Consider the following 17,816-nt stretch of genomic DNA (forward strand, 5'->3'; position numbering starts at 1 on the left):
ATGTTCTATTTAGCTAGTAATATTCAACGGAATATCAAAAACGAGGAATATGTAAAATATAACTTGAATTCGTCAGTATATTTACGGTATATTTTGAAAATGATGCGGTATGTTTCGGTATATTTCTGAGGGTCGGACGGTACCGATGAAACTCCCGGCGTTTTGGTTGTACTCCTATGCCATTTGTTTTTGTGTAATTTATGCCTTTGTGCTCCTGTTTTTGCTCACAAAATGCGTGCGTCTGATGCGCTCGTGTTCCTCGTCCTGCTGAGCGGCGGCCAATTGTCTAGCGTCCAGGGCACCCTGTCGCCGAACGATAAGCCGAAAAGCAAACACAAAGAATTGCTGCGTGGCCCCCAAGACGATGATGTATTTAGCCTGGGTTTGGTGTCGCCAGAGCCCCTTGCCAAGGATATTCTAGCCCATCACAGAGCCTACCACAAGGACACGGCAGCCAGACGGTTCAATGGCACCACACTCGGCTATGTGACGCCCGTAAGTGGGGAAAGGAAAACTGTGTATGTGTCGTGTCTGCGCTGATGCATTATGCATTCTCTCGTTTCGTTTCAGTGGAACTCTCACGGATATGATGTGGCAAAGATATTTGCCAAGAAGTTCGACATCATCTCCCCCGTTTGGTTGCAAATTGTTAAGCAAGGAGATGCCTATGCGGTGGCTGGGATGCACGACATCGATGCTGGATGGGTGAGTAATGTCCGCCGCAAGGGGAAGGTGCAACAGCAGCAGCTTCAAAGAACAGTCAAAGGTAGTTAGTCCTTTGAAGACTATTTCCATACACTACATTACCTTTTCTAATGGGTTTTCAGTCTTCCCTCGATTTATATTCGATCATTTTACCGATCGCGACATCAAATTATTGCTCAGCGATGCCAAGGAACGCACAAAAGTCAATGACGTCTTGATTAAATGCTGCAAGGACAATCATTTCGATGGTCTGGTGCTGGAGGTGTGGTCTCAGCTGGCAGGACGCATTGATGATAAGATTCTCTTCAATTTGGTGCTACAAATGGGTTTGTTCTTTCAATTTTCTCTATGGAGTTGAACTACATTCTTGCTTGTGTTTTCAGCAAAGGAACTCCAAAAGCAGCAGCTACGTCTTATCCTGGTCATTCCACCCTTCCGCAAAGACACGGGCATTCTGTTTGGCGAGAAGCACATGGATACGCTGTACAAGCACATCTACGCCTTCTCTCTCATGACATATGACTTTTCCAGTGTGCAGCGACCTGGCGCCAATGCTCCGCTATATTTTGTTCGTCAGGCAGTGGAGACGATTGCCCCCAAGGGCTGTCATGATATGGAGGCCAAGCGTTCCAAGATTCTCCTGGGTCTGAATATGTACGGCAATGACTATACACCCGATGGCGGTGGGCCCATCACCTTTTCCCAGTATCTGGATTTGGTGAAGAATGTAAAGAAGCATTTAACCTACGATGAGCGCGATGTGGAGAACTTCTTTGAAATCAAGTGAGTAATTCGTTGGGATAGTGGAAAATATGTTAAGGGCGGCTTGTAATACGATCTTTTTAGAAACGAAAATGGTCGTCACATTGTGTTTTATCCCACTCTATACTCCATCAATGAGCGGGTGAAGCTAGCACAGGAATTGGGTGTCGGGATTTCTATTTGGGAGCTAGGACAGGGCCTTAATTACTTTTACGATCTCTTTTAGATAGCATCTTGCAAGCATTTTCAAAATGCAATGCAATGCCTTTTAAAACAAGTTTCCAAATAAAATGATTGCTATATTAGCCTAAGTTCGAAATAGTTTTGTTTTCGAATTTCGCGCCTCTTAAAAGTGTTACTTCCAGCCCTGGAAACCACTGAACCAAACTCTGGTTCTGAACCACAGGTTCGGGACAACAAAACACTATCGAAATTAGTTTACTATATGTGTTTATTTTGGTTAAATTCGCCGGTAGTTATACTAAATTAAGTGTTACATAAATTAACATGCGCTGGCTTTACGCCTGTTTTGTTATTATACTGTGCGCCCTCATATTCTGCGAATATGTGGCCGATTTCGTGGTTCTGCAAAAGTGCAAGTGGCCAGAGATAAAGCGAAAGATGGGAAAGTATGTGGATGATCCGCTGCGTGCTATGATCATAGCCGATCCCCATTTGCTGGGCCCTCATCGCGGCCACTGGCTGGACCAGTTTTACAGGGAATGGCATATGACCAGAGCGTTCCAGGCGGCTTCGCGTCTCTTTCAGGTAAGAGGACCCGAGGACGGAGCACAAAATGCCATTGATATATAATATACAGTAGACGCTCGTTAATTAGAACCACTTTGTAAATTACGTATCTTTCAGCCCGACGTTGTCTTTGTGTTGGGCGACCTGTTCGATGAGGGCGATATGGTCAGCGATAAGCAATTCAAGGAATATGTCTGGAGGTATTTGCAAATGTTTCGATTACCGCCTGGCATACCGCTAATTAGTATTGTGGGCAATCATGACGTTGGTTTCCATTACAAGTGGGTTATAAATCCATTATGTATCCGTAATATGCCTTAATTTCCCTGTTTATATCGTGTAGAATGCATCCCTTCTTCATGTCGCGCTTTCAGAATGATCTAAACTACTCGCTGGTGCATTTGTACACCATAAAGCAGATTCACTTTGTGATTATCAACTCCATGGCCATGGAGGCCGATGGCTGTATGTTCTGCAATGAGGCAGAATCTGCTCTCAAGAACATTTCACGCACCCTGCACTGCATGAAGTATCCGGAGGAGGCCGAGTGTGCCCGCACACGTCGACATCCCTATAGCCAACCCATACTGCTTCAGCATTTTCCCACTTACCGCATCTCGGATACGATGTGCCAGGAACACGATGCCCCCTTCATTGAGGCCTATCGCGAGCGTTTCCATGTTATTTCCAAGGAATCCACAGATATGCTGGGGGAGTTGCTGAAGCCCCGTTTGGCCTTTGCCGGACACTCGCATCACTTTTGTCACAGCGTCAATCGACTGGGGATCGATGAGTATACGGTGGCCTCCTTTAGCTGGCGGAATAAGATCAATCCTAGTTTTATGCTGGTGGGTATATACCGATGGCGCATACCGATCTGAAAGGGGTAATCTTTTACTGGTTTTACTTTCAGGCCACTTTAACACCCGATGACTATGTGGTTTCCAAGTGCAAAATGCTGCCACAGCAATTTGTTTATAATAGTTACTTGTGTGCCGGTGTCATCTGCCTTATGGTTATTGCATTACAGCTTATGAAGTCCTTACGCAGGAGCCGCGAACTGGACACAGATCAAAATCATACAAAGCATAACTAGTTGTATGCTTAATTAGAAATTTTGGTCTTTCGGAGCAAAGTACAAGAGTCAATCGTCTCTTTTGTGATTTAATGCCTAATTGGGGCTTAGTTCTTAGAATTAGAAATTTGTTTTTTTTTGGAAATTAACAGACGACGATTTTCATATCATTCCTAGCTGCTTTTTCGCTTATTCTAGAGATATTTCTAATAAAATCGAGTGTATGGATCCATATTAATAAATTTTATCTCGGAATACACATAAGCATAAAGGATTGCTGCTCGATCAAATAGAAAAAGGCAGTCTTTATGCAGATTCATCAGTTCCGTTCCTGTACTTCGATTTGTACTACACTATTTGTACGTTTAGGGTTAAGGTTTAACTACAAACTAGACCAATTACAAAATTGTTTGAATGCAATGTCGTAAATTTTAGTTTTAGTTTAGGATTTCGGAATAGTTTTTCTTTCCGCCTTCTGAGGGAGATTGCGACCTTCAAAGCACTCTTTGGGTAGAAATCTGCAATGGAGAATAATCATTTAAGAACTCTTTATGAAAAACTCTTATTTTTATAGCTACCTATGAATCACTGGTGATATCAGATCCGGATCTAGTCTTCATATCAGTTGGTTTGGTGACCAGGGAGACGAGAGCACACACCACTATAGCTGTGGCCACACCAATGGGATTTACCCAGTGAAAGGATAGCCGATAGAGGGGAAGCACTTGCTCCTGATCCACCGAAGCTGTCTGTGGCATCGTGACATTACCCTCACACCCCTCCACGAAGACGGGCAGCGCCTGGGAACCAAGTTTTCCCGCTGCGATGGTAAACTGTGTGCCAAAAGTTATCCATCCCGAGATCAGAGCACTGGCTATCCCCCCAACAGCAGTGCCCACGGTATTTGCCCACGGAACTAGCATCCCAAGGCTAAAAAGCCCGAAGGTTGCGCACGATGCAATGGCCGTTATCGAGATGGCAATGCCCAGAATTCCACTCAATTTTTCGAGGACAAACACCAAGGAAACTGCCACAAAGCCTAGGACAATGATCGTAGATTTGACCAATATAGTGAAAATCCTTTCGCTAGGCTCCATCTTGAAGCAGCCTCGCACAATGTCCTCTAGGACGACTAGGGAAGTGCAGTTCAGCATCACCGAAAGGGAACTCAAAGCAGCTCCAAAAATACCAGCTATAAAGAGTCCTGGTATTCCATAGATGTGACCCATTGTCTGGACCACAAAGAGGGGCAACAGTTGATCGTCGTGCTAAGTGAGGATTCAAAGAAGGATTACAAAAATATAACAAACGATTCCCCGATTGATCCCTCACCTCAATCAAACCAGAAATCTTTGGATCACAGTCTTTGTACTTCCCAAAGATTATCAAACCCATATAGCAGAGTATAAGGAGAAAGCAAGCTACTCCGATGGTAAATATGGCCATCGCCATTCGAGCTTTTTTCAGTGAAGGCAGTGACATGTAGCGCTGCACCATTGTCTGATTCACCGCATTGAAGGAGGTCCAATAGAAGAAGCCTCCAATGAGCACGCACCAGACAGTGTGACGCACATACGGCGAGGGACTTATGTTGGTGAAAATTATACGACTTTCCAGGCCATCCCAATCTTTGCAATAATAGGTTGCCAATATAGCCAGCCACGGAGAGGAACATGACCAGTATCTGCCAGGCATCTGTATGGACCACAGCCTTGATGCCGCCCTAAGGAACGGAATTTTCTAGATTAACAGATGAAGAATAACGAAATCAAAATATCATACCAGTAAAGTATAGAGAACACAAACAACTACAATCACCACCGATATGTTATGCAGATTTATGCCTGATACTGTAAAGGTGAGATTAATCAAAGATTAAAGAGGTATTCTCGAAGCTTTTACAGATATATCCCTACCCTGATCTAGTGCCAAAGATGGCACATAGACAACGAATGGCAAAAATAGGATCTAAAATGGTTTCAATATTAAATACAAGATAATTGAAAGCATCTGTGTGTCTGTACCTCATCCAAAACGAACATAAAAGCTGCTATACTTCGTATAGCCGAATGGAAACGCATCCCCAAGTACTGTAAAAATAAACAAAAGAGAAAATTATAATTAAATTGAGAAGAAATTAATTTAAAACTAATATAAATATACATTTCAACGGAACGAAAAATATATATTTAATAGATATTTTTGTAGAAGATATGGAACATGTGCTCTCCTAAAGCCATAGTGGGAATTTTCAAGAAAAAAATAATTTAAATTACACAGATTGTAATGATTTCTCAAAAACGAATGGCTCTATAAAAATTGAAACAACTAAGTTTTAGTCTTAATCATAATGTAAAATCAAATAGATTCTATCTATTATTTCGCTAGGTAGAGAACAATTTCAGTGAGAATTTTCGAAACTAATAACATAAAGTTGTTTTACTGCTTTAAAATGTCATATTATAAACTAATTGAATGATTACTAATTATACTGATTCGAATAATAATTCAAATTTCCAGGGAAGGTTTAAAAAATTGAATATTTTGTGATTTTTATGCAACAGATTAGATGAGTTATTGTAAAAGGTATAAAAAACGTACGCTTGAAAGAAAATTGTGGGATTTCTAAGGAACATAATAATATATCAGGTTGTAATAATTTTCTTGAAGGGTACACAAATTTTAGGAGATAATGCACCAGAATTTAAAAAACTTTAAGAAAATTATATACAATTGTAGGGATTGTAATGATTGCTTTACAAGTCACAAATGAAATAATTTGTGCAAGTTTAAGAGTCAATAATAATTCGAAATTTCACATTACTAACTGAGCTCTTGCTTTCTCTTGCTTATCAGTGGACAGAATCTAACCGAAATACTTTGACTGTAAATCAAACTAATTATGGATATAGTACCTCATAGGAAGAGCCGACTCGTAGAGCACAAAACACCGGTAAATAGATATAGACGACTGCAAAACCATGCAAAAGAATTGCGATGGTTATAAACCAATACTGCGTGCCATAATAGTAGACTTCTGATGGGGTCCCCAGTATCGTAACGCCCGATATATAGCTGAATATAAAAGTACAGAGATTAAATGGATCATATGGGAAGGGAATCATTAAAGTAGGTCTCCCACCTGGCTACCAGACTCATGGCCACGGGTAGTACTTTAAGATTTAGATTTGAAATCTTGCCTTAAATCTTTTGTGTGTACAAACTTGTTAATGTCCTATTAAGTAGTATATTGACAGTAGAATGATTGACAGTTCTTCTTGGGGGATAACTAAGTAAGTCAATAGGAAAAAGGGCTGACAAGAAAGGGAAACTGACTGCAATGTTTCCTTTTTTTGTATTCCAAAAAATACCTTTTTGGGCTTATAAACGCATATATAATTATCTGAGCTCATATATCATATATACGAGCATTACCCCGCAATTGAAAACCTTCCCACTGATTCCCACTGTTATTCCCAGCGGGTTTTTGTTCCGTGATGCCATCTTGTAGGATGTATAAGATATAATATAATAATATATAAATGAGGGATAGAAATCGACTGTAACAACCTACCCAACCTAAGAAGCGTCCCATACACGATATAGGTTTGCAATGCCAACATCTTTGTAACTTTATAGTATTTGATTATTCTTTTCTTGGAATTTTATTTATAGAACAAGACAGCGGGAACGCTGTGAGTCGCAGCTGGGGTCGCGACTCTACATTTATAACATGCATAATTAGTTTTATGATTAATTATAAATTTGGTCTTTCGTAGCAAGTTGTTCTTGAAAATTAACAGACGACGATTGTCATATCATTCCCAGCTGCTTTGGCTTATTCTAGAGATATATCTAATAAAATCGAGTGTATGGATCCATATTTATTGAATTTTATCACAGACGTTATATGCTTGTAAAGTCACACGGAATACATATGAGGACAAAGGTCTGCTGCTCGATCAAATAGAAAATGCCAAACAAAATTAGAGAATAATGCTTAAAAAACTGGAAAATGGAATACAAAAAAACAGAAAAAGAACCTTTCAATAATTCTAAACTATAATACAGATAATATGTACTATACACTATAATATGTAAACGATTATGCATTTAGGAGCTGTGTCTGTGGGAGGATACTCCTACAGTCATCCCTCTATCTTTATGCAGATTCATCGGTTCCTGTACTTCGGTTTGTACTAGATTATTTCTACGTTTAAGTTTAAGGTTTAACTACAAACTAGGCCAACAACAAAATTGTTTGAAATACAATGCCACAAAAAGGGTTTAGGACTTTGTTTTGTTTTTTGGCACTCAAGTGCTGCTATTGAGGAGGTTCTTGTGCGCCTGCGCATGGAGATTGCGACCTTGAAAGCAATCTTTCGGTAGGAATCTGTAACGAATAATATTCATTTAAGAACTGCCAATAAATACAGCTGCTTTTTTAGGTACCTATGAATCACTGGTGATATGACATCAGGATCGAGACTCTTCATCTCCGTTGGTTTGGTCACCAGGGAGACGAGAGCACCCACCAGTATCGCTGTAGCCACACCAATGGGATTTATCCAATGATAGGACAGCCGATACAGGGGAAACACTTGCTCCTCATCCACCCAAATGTTCTGTGGCATCGTGACATTACCCACACATCCCTCCACGGAGATGGGTAGCTTCTGGGAATTGAGTTCCCCCGCTGCGATGGTAAACTGTGTGCCGAAGGAAATCCATCCCGCGAGAAGAGCACTGGCTATCCCTCCAACAGCAGTGCCCACTGTATTTGCCCAGGGAACGAGCATCCCAAGCGTAAACAGACCGAAGGTTGTGCCCGCTGCAATGGCCGTCATTGAGGTGCAAATGCTCAAAATTCCACTCAGCTGTTCGAGGACAAACACCAAGGAAATTGCCACAAAGCCTAGGACAATGATCGTTGATTTGACCAATATAGTGGAGGCCCTTTCGCTGGGCTTCATCTTGAAGCAGCCTCGCACAATATCCTCAAGGATGACCAGGGAAGTGGAGTTTAGCACCACAGAAAGGGAGCTCAAAGCAGCTCCAAAAATACCAGCTATAAACAGTCCTGGCATTCCATAGATGTGACCCACACTTTGAACCACAAAGAGGGGCAAAAGTTGATCGTCGTGCTAAAGGATAAGACAAATAAGGATTAGAAAATATAACTTAAATGATTCCTCGATGGATTTCGCACCGTTATCAAACCAGAACTCAGTGGATCGCAGTCCTTGTACATCTCAAAGATCAGTAGACCCACATAGCAGCATACAGAGACAAAGGCAGCCACTCCGATGGTAAATATGGCCATCGAAGCACGAGCCTTTTTCAGCGAAGGCAGTGACATGTAGCGCTGCACCATAGTCTGGTTCACCGCGTTGAAGGATGTCCAATACGAAAAGCCACCAATGAGCACGCTCCAAACAGTGTGCCGCACATACGGCGAGGGATTCGTGTTGGTAAAGATCAGACGACCTCCCTTCGAGGCATCATTGAACAGGGCATCCCAACCGTCGGCATAATAGGTGGCCAAAACAGCTACAGCCAGAACGGAGAGGAACATGACCAGCACCTGCCAGGCATCTGTATGGACCACTGCCTTGATGCCGCCCTAAGGAAACGAATTTTGGAGATTAGAAAATAGAAAGTAACGAAAAAAAATCAAAATATCTTACCACGAAAGTATAGAAAACGCAAACAACTACGATCACCACTGCAATGACATGCAGATTAATTCCAGATACTGTAAAGGTGCGATAAAGATGCGATTAATCAAAGATAAAGAGCCATTCCCGCAGATTTTGAATATATATCCTTACCCTGATTCAATGCCAAAGCTGGCACATAGACAATGAAAGGCAAAAACAGGATCTAAAAGGGGGTTAATATTACATAAAAGATAATTCAAGGAATCACGATGTCTTCTGTACCTCATCCAAAATGAACATAAAAGATGCTATGCTTCGTATAACCGAATGGAAACGCATCTCCAGGTACTGTAAAAGTAAAGACATGAGAAAATTATAATAAAATAGAGCAGAAAATAATGTAAAATTATATAACAATTATTGTTTTAAAATCTATAAACCATATATATCTATAAATAATTTTAGAGCGATTTAGATATATTTTAAGGAAGATCCACATCCAACAATTTTAATTGTGATAACTTAATAGAGGAAGAGTCAGTACAAAGACTAGTTTAAAAAACAAGTTTATGAAAAACACACGCTTGAAAGGAAATAATTTTGAATTCTTTGGGAGAAAATAATATATCAGTATCTAATAATTAAAATACTTAATATTTTGTATATACAATTGCAGAGATTCTAATGATAGTTCTAAAAATCACAAATGGAATAAATTGTGCGACTTTTAGAGTCAAGAATTATTTGAAATTTCACATCACGAACTGAGCTTTGTAAGGGAAAGTATCATATGTATGTATGTATCTAATTATACAGATTACAATGCGAGCACCTGCATGGTTAAAGGAATACTATTGTAATACTACCTCTGTGATTGCCTGGCAATCAACGCTAACCATAAGCCAGTGTCCAGTGTTCAGTTTCATTGACGTGCATGCAAGCCCAAAACCCAGTCATGTGGAGAGAATTTCACTGTTCTTTAGGAAGTAATTGGTCTAGGGCACAAACAAACAAACAAACAAACAACAAAGTGTTTCGGACAGTTGTCAAGTGGCGGAAAAAGCGACTTTGTAATTAATCATATCGGAGACCCATTGAGACGACGACGCTATGCGGACGCAACAAGTGGCCGAGAGCAAAGTCCAGATAGAAGCCTGGAACAATCTGAAACGGTCTTTAGCTTTTCAGTTAATTGAAATGCCGTCGTTTCCCCCATCGATTGTAGACAATAATATGGGGAAACAGAACAGAGTACGAGCAACATATGTCACACTACTAATGAGTATTTTCTCTTGCTTATCAGTGGACAGAACTTTACCGAAATACTTCCACAGTAAATCAAATTATTTATGGATATAGTACCTCATAGGAAGAGCCGACTTGTAGCGCACAAAACACCGGTATATAGATATATGATACAGCAATACCCTGCAGAACAATTGCGATGGCTATAAACCAATACTGCGTGCCATAATTGTAGATTTCTGATGTCGTCCCCAGTATCGTAACGCCCGATATATAACTGGAAATAAGGGACAGAGATTAGATGGATTATGTGGGAAGGGAAATATTAAAGTAAGCGTCTCACCTGGCTATCAGACTCATGGCCACGGGGAATACTTTGAGATTCCGTGATCCAAGCAGATACTCGCTCATTTTTTCCGAACCGAAATCATGTTTTCTTCGCACCACTGGCGTTGTTGTAGGCAAAGTGGGTTCCGTATCCTCTAGCTTCGGTTTACTCTTCCTATAATTAGTGATTCCGGTTACCAATCTATGAGGATGTATGGGTCGTTACTCACTTGATGCATCCAAAATATATGCCAGTAGTTGTGGAGAGCACAATCATGCCCAGGAATACTATATAGTCAATGGTGCCGAATCTGTAGCTGTTTGTAGCATTGTTCCTCTCCAACTGCAATAAAAGTGTTGTTTGTTATTTCATATGGGGGTGCTATTATAACTGCAATTCGAGATCTTGCTTTATTTCCTTTGTGTGTACAAGTGCGCGAAATGGAGATAAAACTTTCCAGACAAATGATAATAGGATAACTGATATGGCTTACGGAGGGGCTATATCTTTAAGGGGGGTTATCTAGAAAGAGGTTGAGGTTTGAGCAGAATAAGAGATGCTCTGTCTATTTTAGGGAACAATGGTTTCATTTTGGAATACATCGGAAGTTCTTTCCCTGAGTTCCCAAAATCTTTTTGGGCTTATAATATACCCATATATGTATATGTATATCTAACTGAACTCTTATATGCACGAGTATTAACCCCAATTGAAAACCTTATCACAGATTCTGGGCTAAATTTGAGTCATTCATTCCCCCGACAAAAACCTCAAAATTAAGAACTTTTGTCTATAAGTCCTAACAGCCCCATGAGTCTGCTCAATAATGTCCAACACACGGTTGGAGCCCAATCTCAGAGACTTTAACCTTTTACGCAATGCCCAGCAGCATTATCGCTTATGGACTTTGTAACAGATGCCCTCGACTCCGTCTCTCGTCTCCGTCTATCTCCCTTTTTGGCTGGCTGATACACAACGACAGACAACAACACACGGGTTTTGTTTTGCATATTTCCGAATTCAGATTTTGTATTTCGGGGCTCTGATTAAAGGTGTGCGCGGGAGATACGTACCGCTTCCATGGTGCTTCTGCTACCGGTAACGATAGGTAGGTGGTTGGGGGTGTACTCGAAGCTTTCGGGAACTGGAACTGGAGCAAACCAAAAAAACGCCGCTACAACAGCAACAGAAATGTGCGTCGCTTACGAATTTGAACAACAAAACAAATTCACGATAAAACACTAACACACAACGTAATGTGTCGGAAAAAAGGGTCGTCCGGTTACCGTTTCGGAATGTCTCTATGTTGGCAGGGTTTCGAAAATACACATTACAGCACTCCCGCACGCAATAAATCACACAAAAATGGAACGCTCGACGAGGAAATTGAAAGTGAAATGAAAGTTCATACGGCACATTCTATGCGTTTGCGATTTCGCTGATTCTTTGGAAGCCAGGTCAAAAAAAGAAATAAAAAATTCCATACACATTGAGAGCAACGCACGAACAACCCGAATCCACTTTGGTTACCGAACTGCCTCCGATGGCTGGGAGGGCCAGCTGTTAAATATAACAGCAAATATACACGCAAAAGCTCCCCCTCTCTCCCACCCAACACCACGAGAGATAGTGAGAGTGGCTGAGAGAAAGCTTCGTGTGAGTTTTAATCAGCTCTATGTCACACTCTCTCTCTCTCTCTCTCTATTAATGGCCATGCAAGTCTGTTGGTCATCAGACCGATCCGCGTATGACAGCAGGGGTTAGGGGGACTCAAGGGGTTTGAGGGGGGTGGATTGAACGGATATGGGAACGGTTATAACCATAAAGTTTTCTTTGCTTTAGTTAAAAGCATCCTCTGCCGTATTTGAGCTTCGCTGCGAGAGATGTTTTGATGTTAAAAGCTACGTAAGTTAACGGGTTTTTTGCCTGCAAAGGGATTTTGCCATTTCCTAGGTTTTATACCCGGTACTCGAAGTATAGAGTTATAGTATATTTGGTGAAAGTGGATGTGTGTAACACCCAGAAGGAAGCGTTTCCGACGCCATTATGATTAAAGCTTGTTTTAGATAATATTCTTCAAATTGGAAAGGTTGGAAGGACGAAGGTTGGAATTGGAAGGACGGACAGAAATGGACAGGAATAACCTGCCCACCTATAAACACATGTGTGTATGGGTTCGCAATGTCCTACATCTTTGCCATTTTATAGTATTTGATGGTTCTTTCTTGGAATATCAGTTATGAAAAAAGACAGTCAATCGATAGCGCCGGCTGAGGGCATGAGTAAACTAGCACTATTTCGAAAGAGCAACCACAACAAACGATTGCACAATTGTCAATGGCAGACGTGTGTTGCCCATTTCCATCTTTGGCCCGTATTTACATTTCCATTGTTGCGGGCCGAATCTAATTGGATTAAAGAAAAACCTCACGCCGACCGACCCGGCCCAGCAGCAGTCACAAGGGGAACACGCAGCGGGCCTGATGGCGTGGCGGATCCAGAAGTAGAGCTGAAACTAACAGGGATAGTTTTGTTCGAGCCAAAGCCATGAGCAACTCCGAGAGTCACATAAAACCCATCTTCAAGCGAAAGACGAGCTTCTCCACGAAGAGCGCCAGCGGCAATGGCGGCGGCAGCCCTCCAATCATCGACTATGAGCGTATGGAGGGAGAGAATGCTGCCAAGGTTATGCCGCCACCAGCGGTGGGTCCACCGCCTCCACCACCCACTGGAGCACATAGCAAACTCATGATAAAGTTGACCTCCTCAAAGATTTCCCTGCGAAATAACCCTCAGGAAAAGGGACAGAGACGGGTTCAGCATCTACAGACCACGCCCATTGCCGAGGCAGTGCGTCGAAAGTCAGCCCCACAGCTGTTCAGTTTCACCATTTCACCCAAAGTGGAGGGCACCTTGGCAGACACCCCAACAGTGCCCAAACTGGAGCTGAGAAACTGTATACGACGCTCGAGGACCCTGGGATTGCCAGCGCCCGTCCAACCCACGCTTATGGAGATACCCCTGGATGAAGCCCAAGTGCCGGATAGTGGGAGCGAGCGCAGCAGCAGCCTGGCCGGCGCGGGAGGTGGGAGCTCCACGTCGCCAGAGTCCCTGCTAGACAATATCTTGAGCGGTGCCTCGTCCGTGTCCGTGCAGAGCAGCAGCAGCAGCAGCCAGGCCAGCAATGTGACCGTGGCCCAGCCGCAGATCAGAGCCAAGGAGCAGCTGCATCCCAAGCGATTGCTGAGCCTGAAGGCCTCCCCCGAGCTGAGGGTCTCACCACCCACGCCGGACAGCTCACAGCCCAGGCAGGAGATGCTGCCGCGACTGCTACATCCTTCCGTGAAGGGTCCTGCACGGCCACCCACTCTAGAGATCTACAATGCACATAGTCCGATGAACATGAGTCGCTCTAACTCGCCTGCCATCACGCCCTCGCCCTCACCCTCACCGAGCATCACCCTGAGACCCAGCACTCCGCCAGGGACATCATTGATCACCTTCACGGATGATCTCAAGTGCGCCATCTGCATGGATGTCTACACGGATCCGCGGACACTGCACTGCCTGCACTCCTTCTGCCTGCAGTGCCTGGTCAATGAGAACTTCAAGGAGGAGGCCTCCGCCACATGGGATCAGTCCCAGAGCGAAGCTCTGGATCCCTCCAACTACAGCCTGCGCTCGGAGATGGGCGGATCGAGTGCAGAGCTGGCGACGGTATCCCCTGCCAGGCAGCGTGGAGCAAGCTTTAGTTTGAGGCGCAAAAAATCCATGGATCGGTTGGTGGTTAGGGTAAGTCCTAGGAGGCTCTGCTCCTTGCTCTATTCTACATTGACTCCACTCCTCTATTTCACAGTCCAAGAGCGATGGCAAGCGATCCACCAGTTCCTTTAGCACCCGGTTCACGGGCAGCTTTGTCAGCGACATTGCCCCACGCTGTATACGCTGCCATGTCTGTCACTATCCCACGGACGTGCCCCTGGGTGGTGTGCGTCTGCTGCCTCAGAATTATCTGCTGGTGAGGCGCATCGAAGTGCTGCGACTGCAGGCGGGCGAAGATGTCATCTCGAGGGTGTGGTGTTCCCTCTGCAGCGATGAGATTAGTGTAAGAAAAAAGAGATGCCTTTAGAGAGACTGATACTAATAATACTGGTATGCTTTTCCAGGCCACCTATCACTGCATCAGTTGCACCCTTAATCTGTGTTCCCTGTGCAAAGAGGCCCACGAACGGCAGCGGTCTACAGCCAACCATCGTATGAGAAGCATCCTGGAGTTAAGACGCGCCCGCAAGCAAAAGCAACAGCAGCTGGGACTGGGTGACAGCAGCAAGATGGTCTTAAAGTGTGGCCTGCACACCAACTTTGAGCTGAAGGCCTTCTGTGTGGTGTGTCGACAGTTGGCCTGCACGGATTGCCTGGTACTGCTCCACAAGGGTCATAGGCATGAAAACATAGCCCGGGCTATTGGGCAGCAGGGTAAGCTTCTACGAGAAGCCACCGATCAGACGCGTCCGTTGTGCCAGTACGCCGAGCATTCGATCGAGCGACTGAACGACATAGCCAGGGGCATCAATGCCAGATGCGATGATATACATAGCCAGGTGGAGCGGCATATGCAGGCTTACTTCGAGGCAGTGGAAGTGCATCGAAGGACACTGCTCCAGCAGATATGTCGCGCGAGGGAGTCAAAAGTGGAGATTATACTCAAGCAGCAGTTAGATTTGGGTGAGAAATTATCTTTCAGATTACCATTCTAGCTCTAAAAAATCTGATTCCCTAGAAAAACGCAATCAGGAGGCCATGGATGCTGTACGGTTTAGTCAGGAGCTGTGCGAGATCGGTGCCGATGCGGAGATACTCAGTTTTGTCGGAATCCTCCTCAAACGCTTCGAGTTTTGTCAGCAATTCAAGCCACCCGTGGATCCCAAGATCTCAGACTCTCTGCATTTTCTCCCCAAGATTCGGGCACCAGCCACCAAGGATCAGCGGGATATACCTCTCTATGGCATCATTACCATGCAGGTAGTGGAACCATCGCTGTGCACTCTGGAGTGGGAGGGCTTCTCCCAACTGCGACTCCACAAAAAGGCCGATCTCCTGCTGCACTCGCGTGATGCCGATGGTGTGTCCCTCTGTCATGGCGGCCTGCAGATCAATTGCATGATCAAATACAAGGACTCAACCTCCAAGTTTCTGCCCATCGAAGTCTCGGACAATCGTGATGGCACCTACAATATCTCCTTCACGCCCGACTCCCAGGGTACTCTCATCCTCACGATCACCATCAATGAGCGGCCCATCAAGAGCAGCCCCTTCACGTTCCAGGCGAGGCAAGTGCGTCCCCACACGGGCATCTACCACTGCTGCTCCTTCTGTTCTGGCAAGGGCAGTAGGAGTGTGAAGTGCAGCTGCGAGGGACGTATGCCCGGCTACAGTGGCTGCGGGCATGGCCATGCAGGGCATCCAGGACGCCGTCACTGGTCCTGCTGTGGCAATGTCCTAGAGAACTCGGAATGTAATGTGGCCAACAAGTTGTTGAATGCGAAAGAATAGTTATTTTGCTGCCTGTTTCACTGGAGCCGTTGATTTCTGTAGAACAAAAATTTAGTAATGGCATTAGGGGAACCGCTTAGATGTAACATCCCAGTCGAATACACAATGAATAAATCAGGTCGAAAGACAGAAACAGTCTTCCATATGGAAAAAACCAGACCCTGCCTCAGGGTATCTAAGGATCCACATACAGATACGTATATACTTTTCCTCATCGTGTAGAAAACAAGTTCGCATTTATTAATTTCAATTTACATGGAAATACAGGTTAATCCTTTTGGGATGGAGAAAGGAAAAATATTTTTTTTTGTGATCGAAGCGCATATCTCGTGATTCGGTATATCTCAAATGAAAAGGGGGTGTGCACTTGAGATTAAACTACGTAACTAATTATATATGTTTAAATAGTATGTACTGTCGGGGCTTCTTCCTATGGGTCACACGCTCCGGGTAACTGATAGAGAGGCTAGTCCTCGTTGTCCGAGTACCAGGAGAGTCGCTCCTCATAAAAGCCAATCACCATTTGCGGGATCTTCAAGTTTGCAATCGACGACGGAACCATCTCGGCCTGATCGACACCCTTGAACTGAATTAGGAATGTAAGGCGGCCATTGTTGTCGGAGGCCCCCAATATTTTTTCCGCCTCCTGTCCGCGATCAAAACCCGTGGTAGTCGATCCGTTCGAGTCATTGCTATCCTGGTCAGGCTCTGTTCGTTTTGATTTTCCATTGGGCGCTATCGGGCAAAATTATTATTAAAAAAAACTCATTTGCATTTGGTGTGGTGGGTCCACTCACCTGACGGCTCCTCCGATTTGCGCTTGCTGGCTGGCACACCGGTGCCAGTGGAGCTACGTCCCGTTTCCTTCACTTTGGCACTGCTTCCGGGACGATCCTTTTTGCCCCCCGCTGCCTTCTCCTGCTACAACAAATAAAAAAAAAATTCCGCTTTAAAATCTGCAAACGCAACTGTACCTCAAACACTTGTGAGCGAAACCCAAGCCACAGATACATACCTCATCCTTACGACTCAGTTCATACTGCTGGATAAGATCTTGGCAATCGAGATTGCTTTCCGGCTCCCAAGTGTTCTCTGTCTCGGCATAGCCCTTCCATTTAAGGTAGTATTCAACCTTCGAATAACAAATCACAACACAACCCGTTGACGACAGCAATAAAACATCGAAGGGGGCATTGGGGACTAGCGGCGGCACTCACCTTTCCCTTTCGCACACGACGATCAAGGATCTTCTCCACGGCATACTCCTCCTCCTCCGCCTCGGACATGGGGCCATCGGCGTTTTCGGGATTTTCAGTCTTTTTGCCCATATTTTGTATGTTGTTCGAACTTTTGTTTAATAGAGAACGAAAATGTGAGAACACGCGCACAAACACACACGTACAGGCTCGCAAATGCAAAAATTCGGCCGTAAAAAAATTTTTTGACGGCGAATCGTTTTGTCTCTGATTGCTACACTCACCACATATGCTGGTTAAGTAAAAAAAGAAGAATCAGCAGTTTGCTGGACTGTTTATTTGAATATCCTCACACAATGCCCCGTCGTTGAAAAATTACAGAAAGAAAAAAAAGCGCCTTCTAAGGGACGCCGGTGCTGTGATTAGTGTGACCGACCTTCGGAAATATATCGAGGAAGAACGATTAACCTACTATAAGCCAAGGGTGTATTTCAATTTTCCACCGAATATAATGCAAATTTAATAACGTTAGCGGAGTTCAG

General features: G+C 43.9%; 5 protein-coding genes and 1 pseudogene across 6 annotated transcripts; 3 read left to right on the forward strand and 3 right to left on the reverse strand.

Annotated features, from left to right (window-relative positions):
* The first annotated feature begins 124 nt into the window (after nucleotides 1–124).
* On the forward strand, nucleotides 125–1,778 carry LOC108163152 (chitinase domain-containing protein 1). Its single transcript, XM_017298269.2, has 5 exons — nucleotides 125–495; nucleotides 571–766; nucleotides 828–1,031; nucleotides 1,089–1,488; nucleotides 1,552–1,778. The coding sequence occupies exons 1-5, from the start codon at nucleotides 232–234 to the stop codon at nucleotides 1,691–1,693; spliced, it is 1,206 nt and encodes a 401-aa protein (XP_017153758.1). The 5' UTR covers nucleotides 125–231; the 3' UTR covers nucleotides 1,694–1,778.
* Nucleotides 1,779–1,871: 93 nt separating this feature from the next.
* LOC108163153 (metallophosphoesterase 1 homolog) lies at nucleotides 1,872–3,712 on the forward strand. The gene is made up of 4 exons (XM_017298270.2): nucleotides 1,872–2,235; nucleotides 2,335–2,498; nucleotides 2,561–3,065; nucleotides 3,131–3,712. The coding sequence occupies exons 1-4, from the start codon at nucleotides 1,975–1,977 to the stop codon at nucleotides 3,311–3,313; spliced, it is 1,113 nt and encodes a 370-aa protein (XP_017153759.1). The 5' UTR covers nucleotides 1,872–1,974; the 3' UTR covers nucleotides 3,314–3,712.
* A 154-nt stretch (nucleotides 3,713–3,866) lies between these two features.
* LOC108161268 lies at nucleotides 3,867–6,796 on the reverse strand (annotated as a pseudogene).
* A 360-nt stretch (nucleotides 6,797–7,156) lies between these two features.
* LOC108163151 (sodium-coupled monocarboxylate transporter 2-like) lies at nucleotides 7,157–12,072 on the reverse strand. The gene is made up of 10 exons (XM_017298267.2): nucleotides 11,599–12,072; nucleotides 10,755–10,867; nucleotides 10,541–10,699; nucleotides 10,315–10,474; nucleotides 9,235–9,300; nucleotides 9,124–9,175; nucleotides 8,980–9,047; nucleotides 8,502–8,915; nucleotides 7,745–8,436; nucleotides 7,157–7,685 (listed from the first exon to the last, which is right to left on the reverse strand). Exons 1-10 carry the CDS (start codon nucleotides 11,605–11,607, stop codon nucleotides 7,607–7,609), a joined length of 1,812 nt encoding a protein of 603 aa, XP_017153756.1. The 5' UTR covers nucleotides 11,608–12,072; the 3' UTR covers nucleotides 7,157–7,606.
* Nucleotides 12,073–12,968: 896 nt separating this feature from the next.
* LOC108162782 (tripartite motif-containing protein 45) lies at nucleotides 12,969–16,478 on the forward strand. The gene is made up of 4 exons (XM_017297680.2): nucleotides 12,969–14,317; nucleotides 14,382–14,630; nucleotides 14,692–15,250; nucleotides 15,306–16,478. Exons 1-4 carry the CDS (start codon nucleotides 13,073–13,075, stop codon nucleotides 16,076–16,078), a joined length of 2,826 nt encoding a protein of 941 aa, XP_017153169.1. The 5' UTR covers nucleotides 12,969–13,072; the 3' UTR covers nucleotides 16,079–16,478.
* Nucleotides 16,298–17,703, reverse strand: LOC108162786 (heterochromatin protein 1). Of its 2 annotated transcripts, none has more exons than XM_017297687.2 (5): nucleotides 17,559–17,703; nucleotides 17,296–17,425; nucleotides 17,094–17,210; nucleotides 16,876–16,996; nucleotides 16,298–16,813 (listed from the first exon to the last, which is right to left on the reverse strand). In XM_017297687.2, exons 1-5 carry the CDS (start codon nucleotides 17,561–17,563, stop codon nucleotides 16,545–16,547), a joined length of 642 nt encoding a protein of 213 aa, XP_017153176.1. In that variant the 5' UTR covers nucleotides 17,564–17,703; the 3' UTR covers nucleotides 16,298–16,544. The 2 variants fall into 2 exon arrangements, with proteins under 2 accessions (XP_017153176.1, XP_017153175.1); XM_017297686.2 differs by having other exon boundaries at nucleotides 16,876–16,999; nucleotides 17,559–17,701.
* Between the last annotated feature and the right edge of the window lie 113 nt (nucleotides 17,704–17,816).

This window comes from Drosophila miranda, chromosome 4 (assembly GCF_003369915.1).
Source record: "Drosophila miranda strain MSH22 chromosome 4, D.miranda_PacBio2.1, whole genome shotgun sequence".
Lineage (NCBI taxonomy): Eukaryota > Metazoa > Arthropoda > Insecta > Diptera > Drosophilidae > Drosophila > Drosophila miranda.

Bases quoted from the DNA above. Each gene is read 5' to 3' on its own strand.
- LOC108162786 (XM_017297686.2), bottom strand. The intron at 17,211-17,295 runs GTGAGTGCCGCC...TGTTATTCGAAG, and splicing joins GTCGTGTGCGAAAGGGAAAG to GTTGAATACTACCTTAAATG. The intron at 16,814-16,875 runs GTGAGTGGACCC...TTTGCCCGATAG, and splicing joins CAAATCGGAGGAGCCGTCAG to CGCCCAATGGAAAATCAAAA.
- LOC108163151 (XM_017298267.2), bottom strand. The intron at 10,475-10,540 runs GTGAGACGCTTA...CCTTATTTCCAG, and splicing joins GCCATGAGTCTGATAGCCAG to TTATATATCGGGCGTTACGA. The intron at 7,686-7,744 runs GTACCTAAAAAA...TATTCGTTACAG, and splicing joins ATATCACCAGTGATTCATAG to ATTCCTACCGAAAGATTGCT.
- LOC108163153 (XM_017298270.2), top strand. From the start codon at position 1,975: ATGCGCTGGCTTTACGCCTGTTTTGTTATTATACTGTGCGCCCTCATA. The intron at 2,236-2,334 runs GTAAGAGGACCC...CGTATCTTTCAG, and splicing joins CGGCTTCGCGTCTCTTTCAG to CCCGACGTTGTCTTTGTGTT. The intron at 2,499-2,560 runs GTGGGTTATAAA...TATATCGTGTAG, and splicing joins GACGTTGGTTTCCATTACAA to AATGCATCCCTTCTTCATGT.
- LOC108162782 (XM_017297680.2), top strand. From the start codon at position 13,073: ATGAGCAACTCCGAGAGTCACATAAAACCCATCTTCAAGCGAAAGACG. The intron at 14,318-14,381 runs GTAAGTCCTAGG...TCTATTTCACAG, and splicing joins TGGATCGGTTGGTGGTTAGG to TCCAAGAGCGATGGCAAGCG. The intron at 14,631-14,691 runs GTAAGAAAAAAG...ATGCTTTTCCAG, and splicing joins TCTGCAGCGATGAGATTAGT to GCCACCTATCACTGCATCAG.
- LOC108163152 (XM_017298269.2), top strand. From the start codon at position 232: ATGCGTGCGTCTGATGCGCTCGTGTTCCTCGTCCTGCTGAGCGGCGGC. The intron at 496-570 runs GTAAGTGGGGAA...GTTTCGTTTCAG, and splicing joins CACTCGGCTATGTGACGCCC to TGGAACTCTCACGGATATGA. The intron at 1,032-1,088 runs GTTTGTTCTTTC...TTGTGTTTTCAG, and splicing joins CAATTTGGTGCTACAAATGG to CAAAGGAACTCCAAAAGCAG.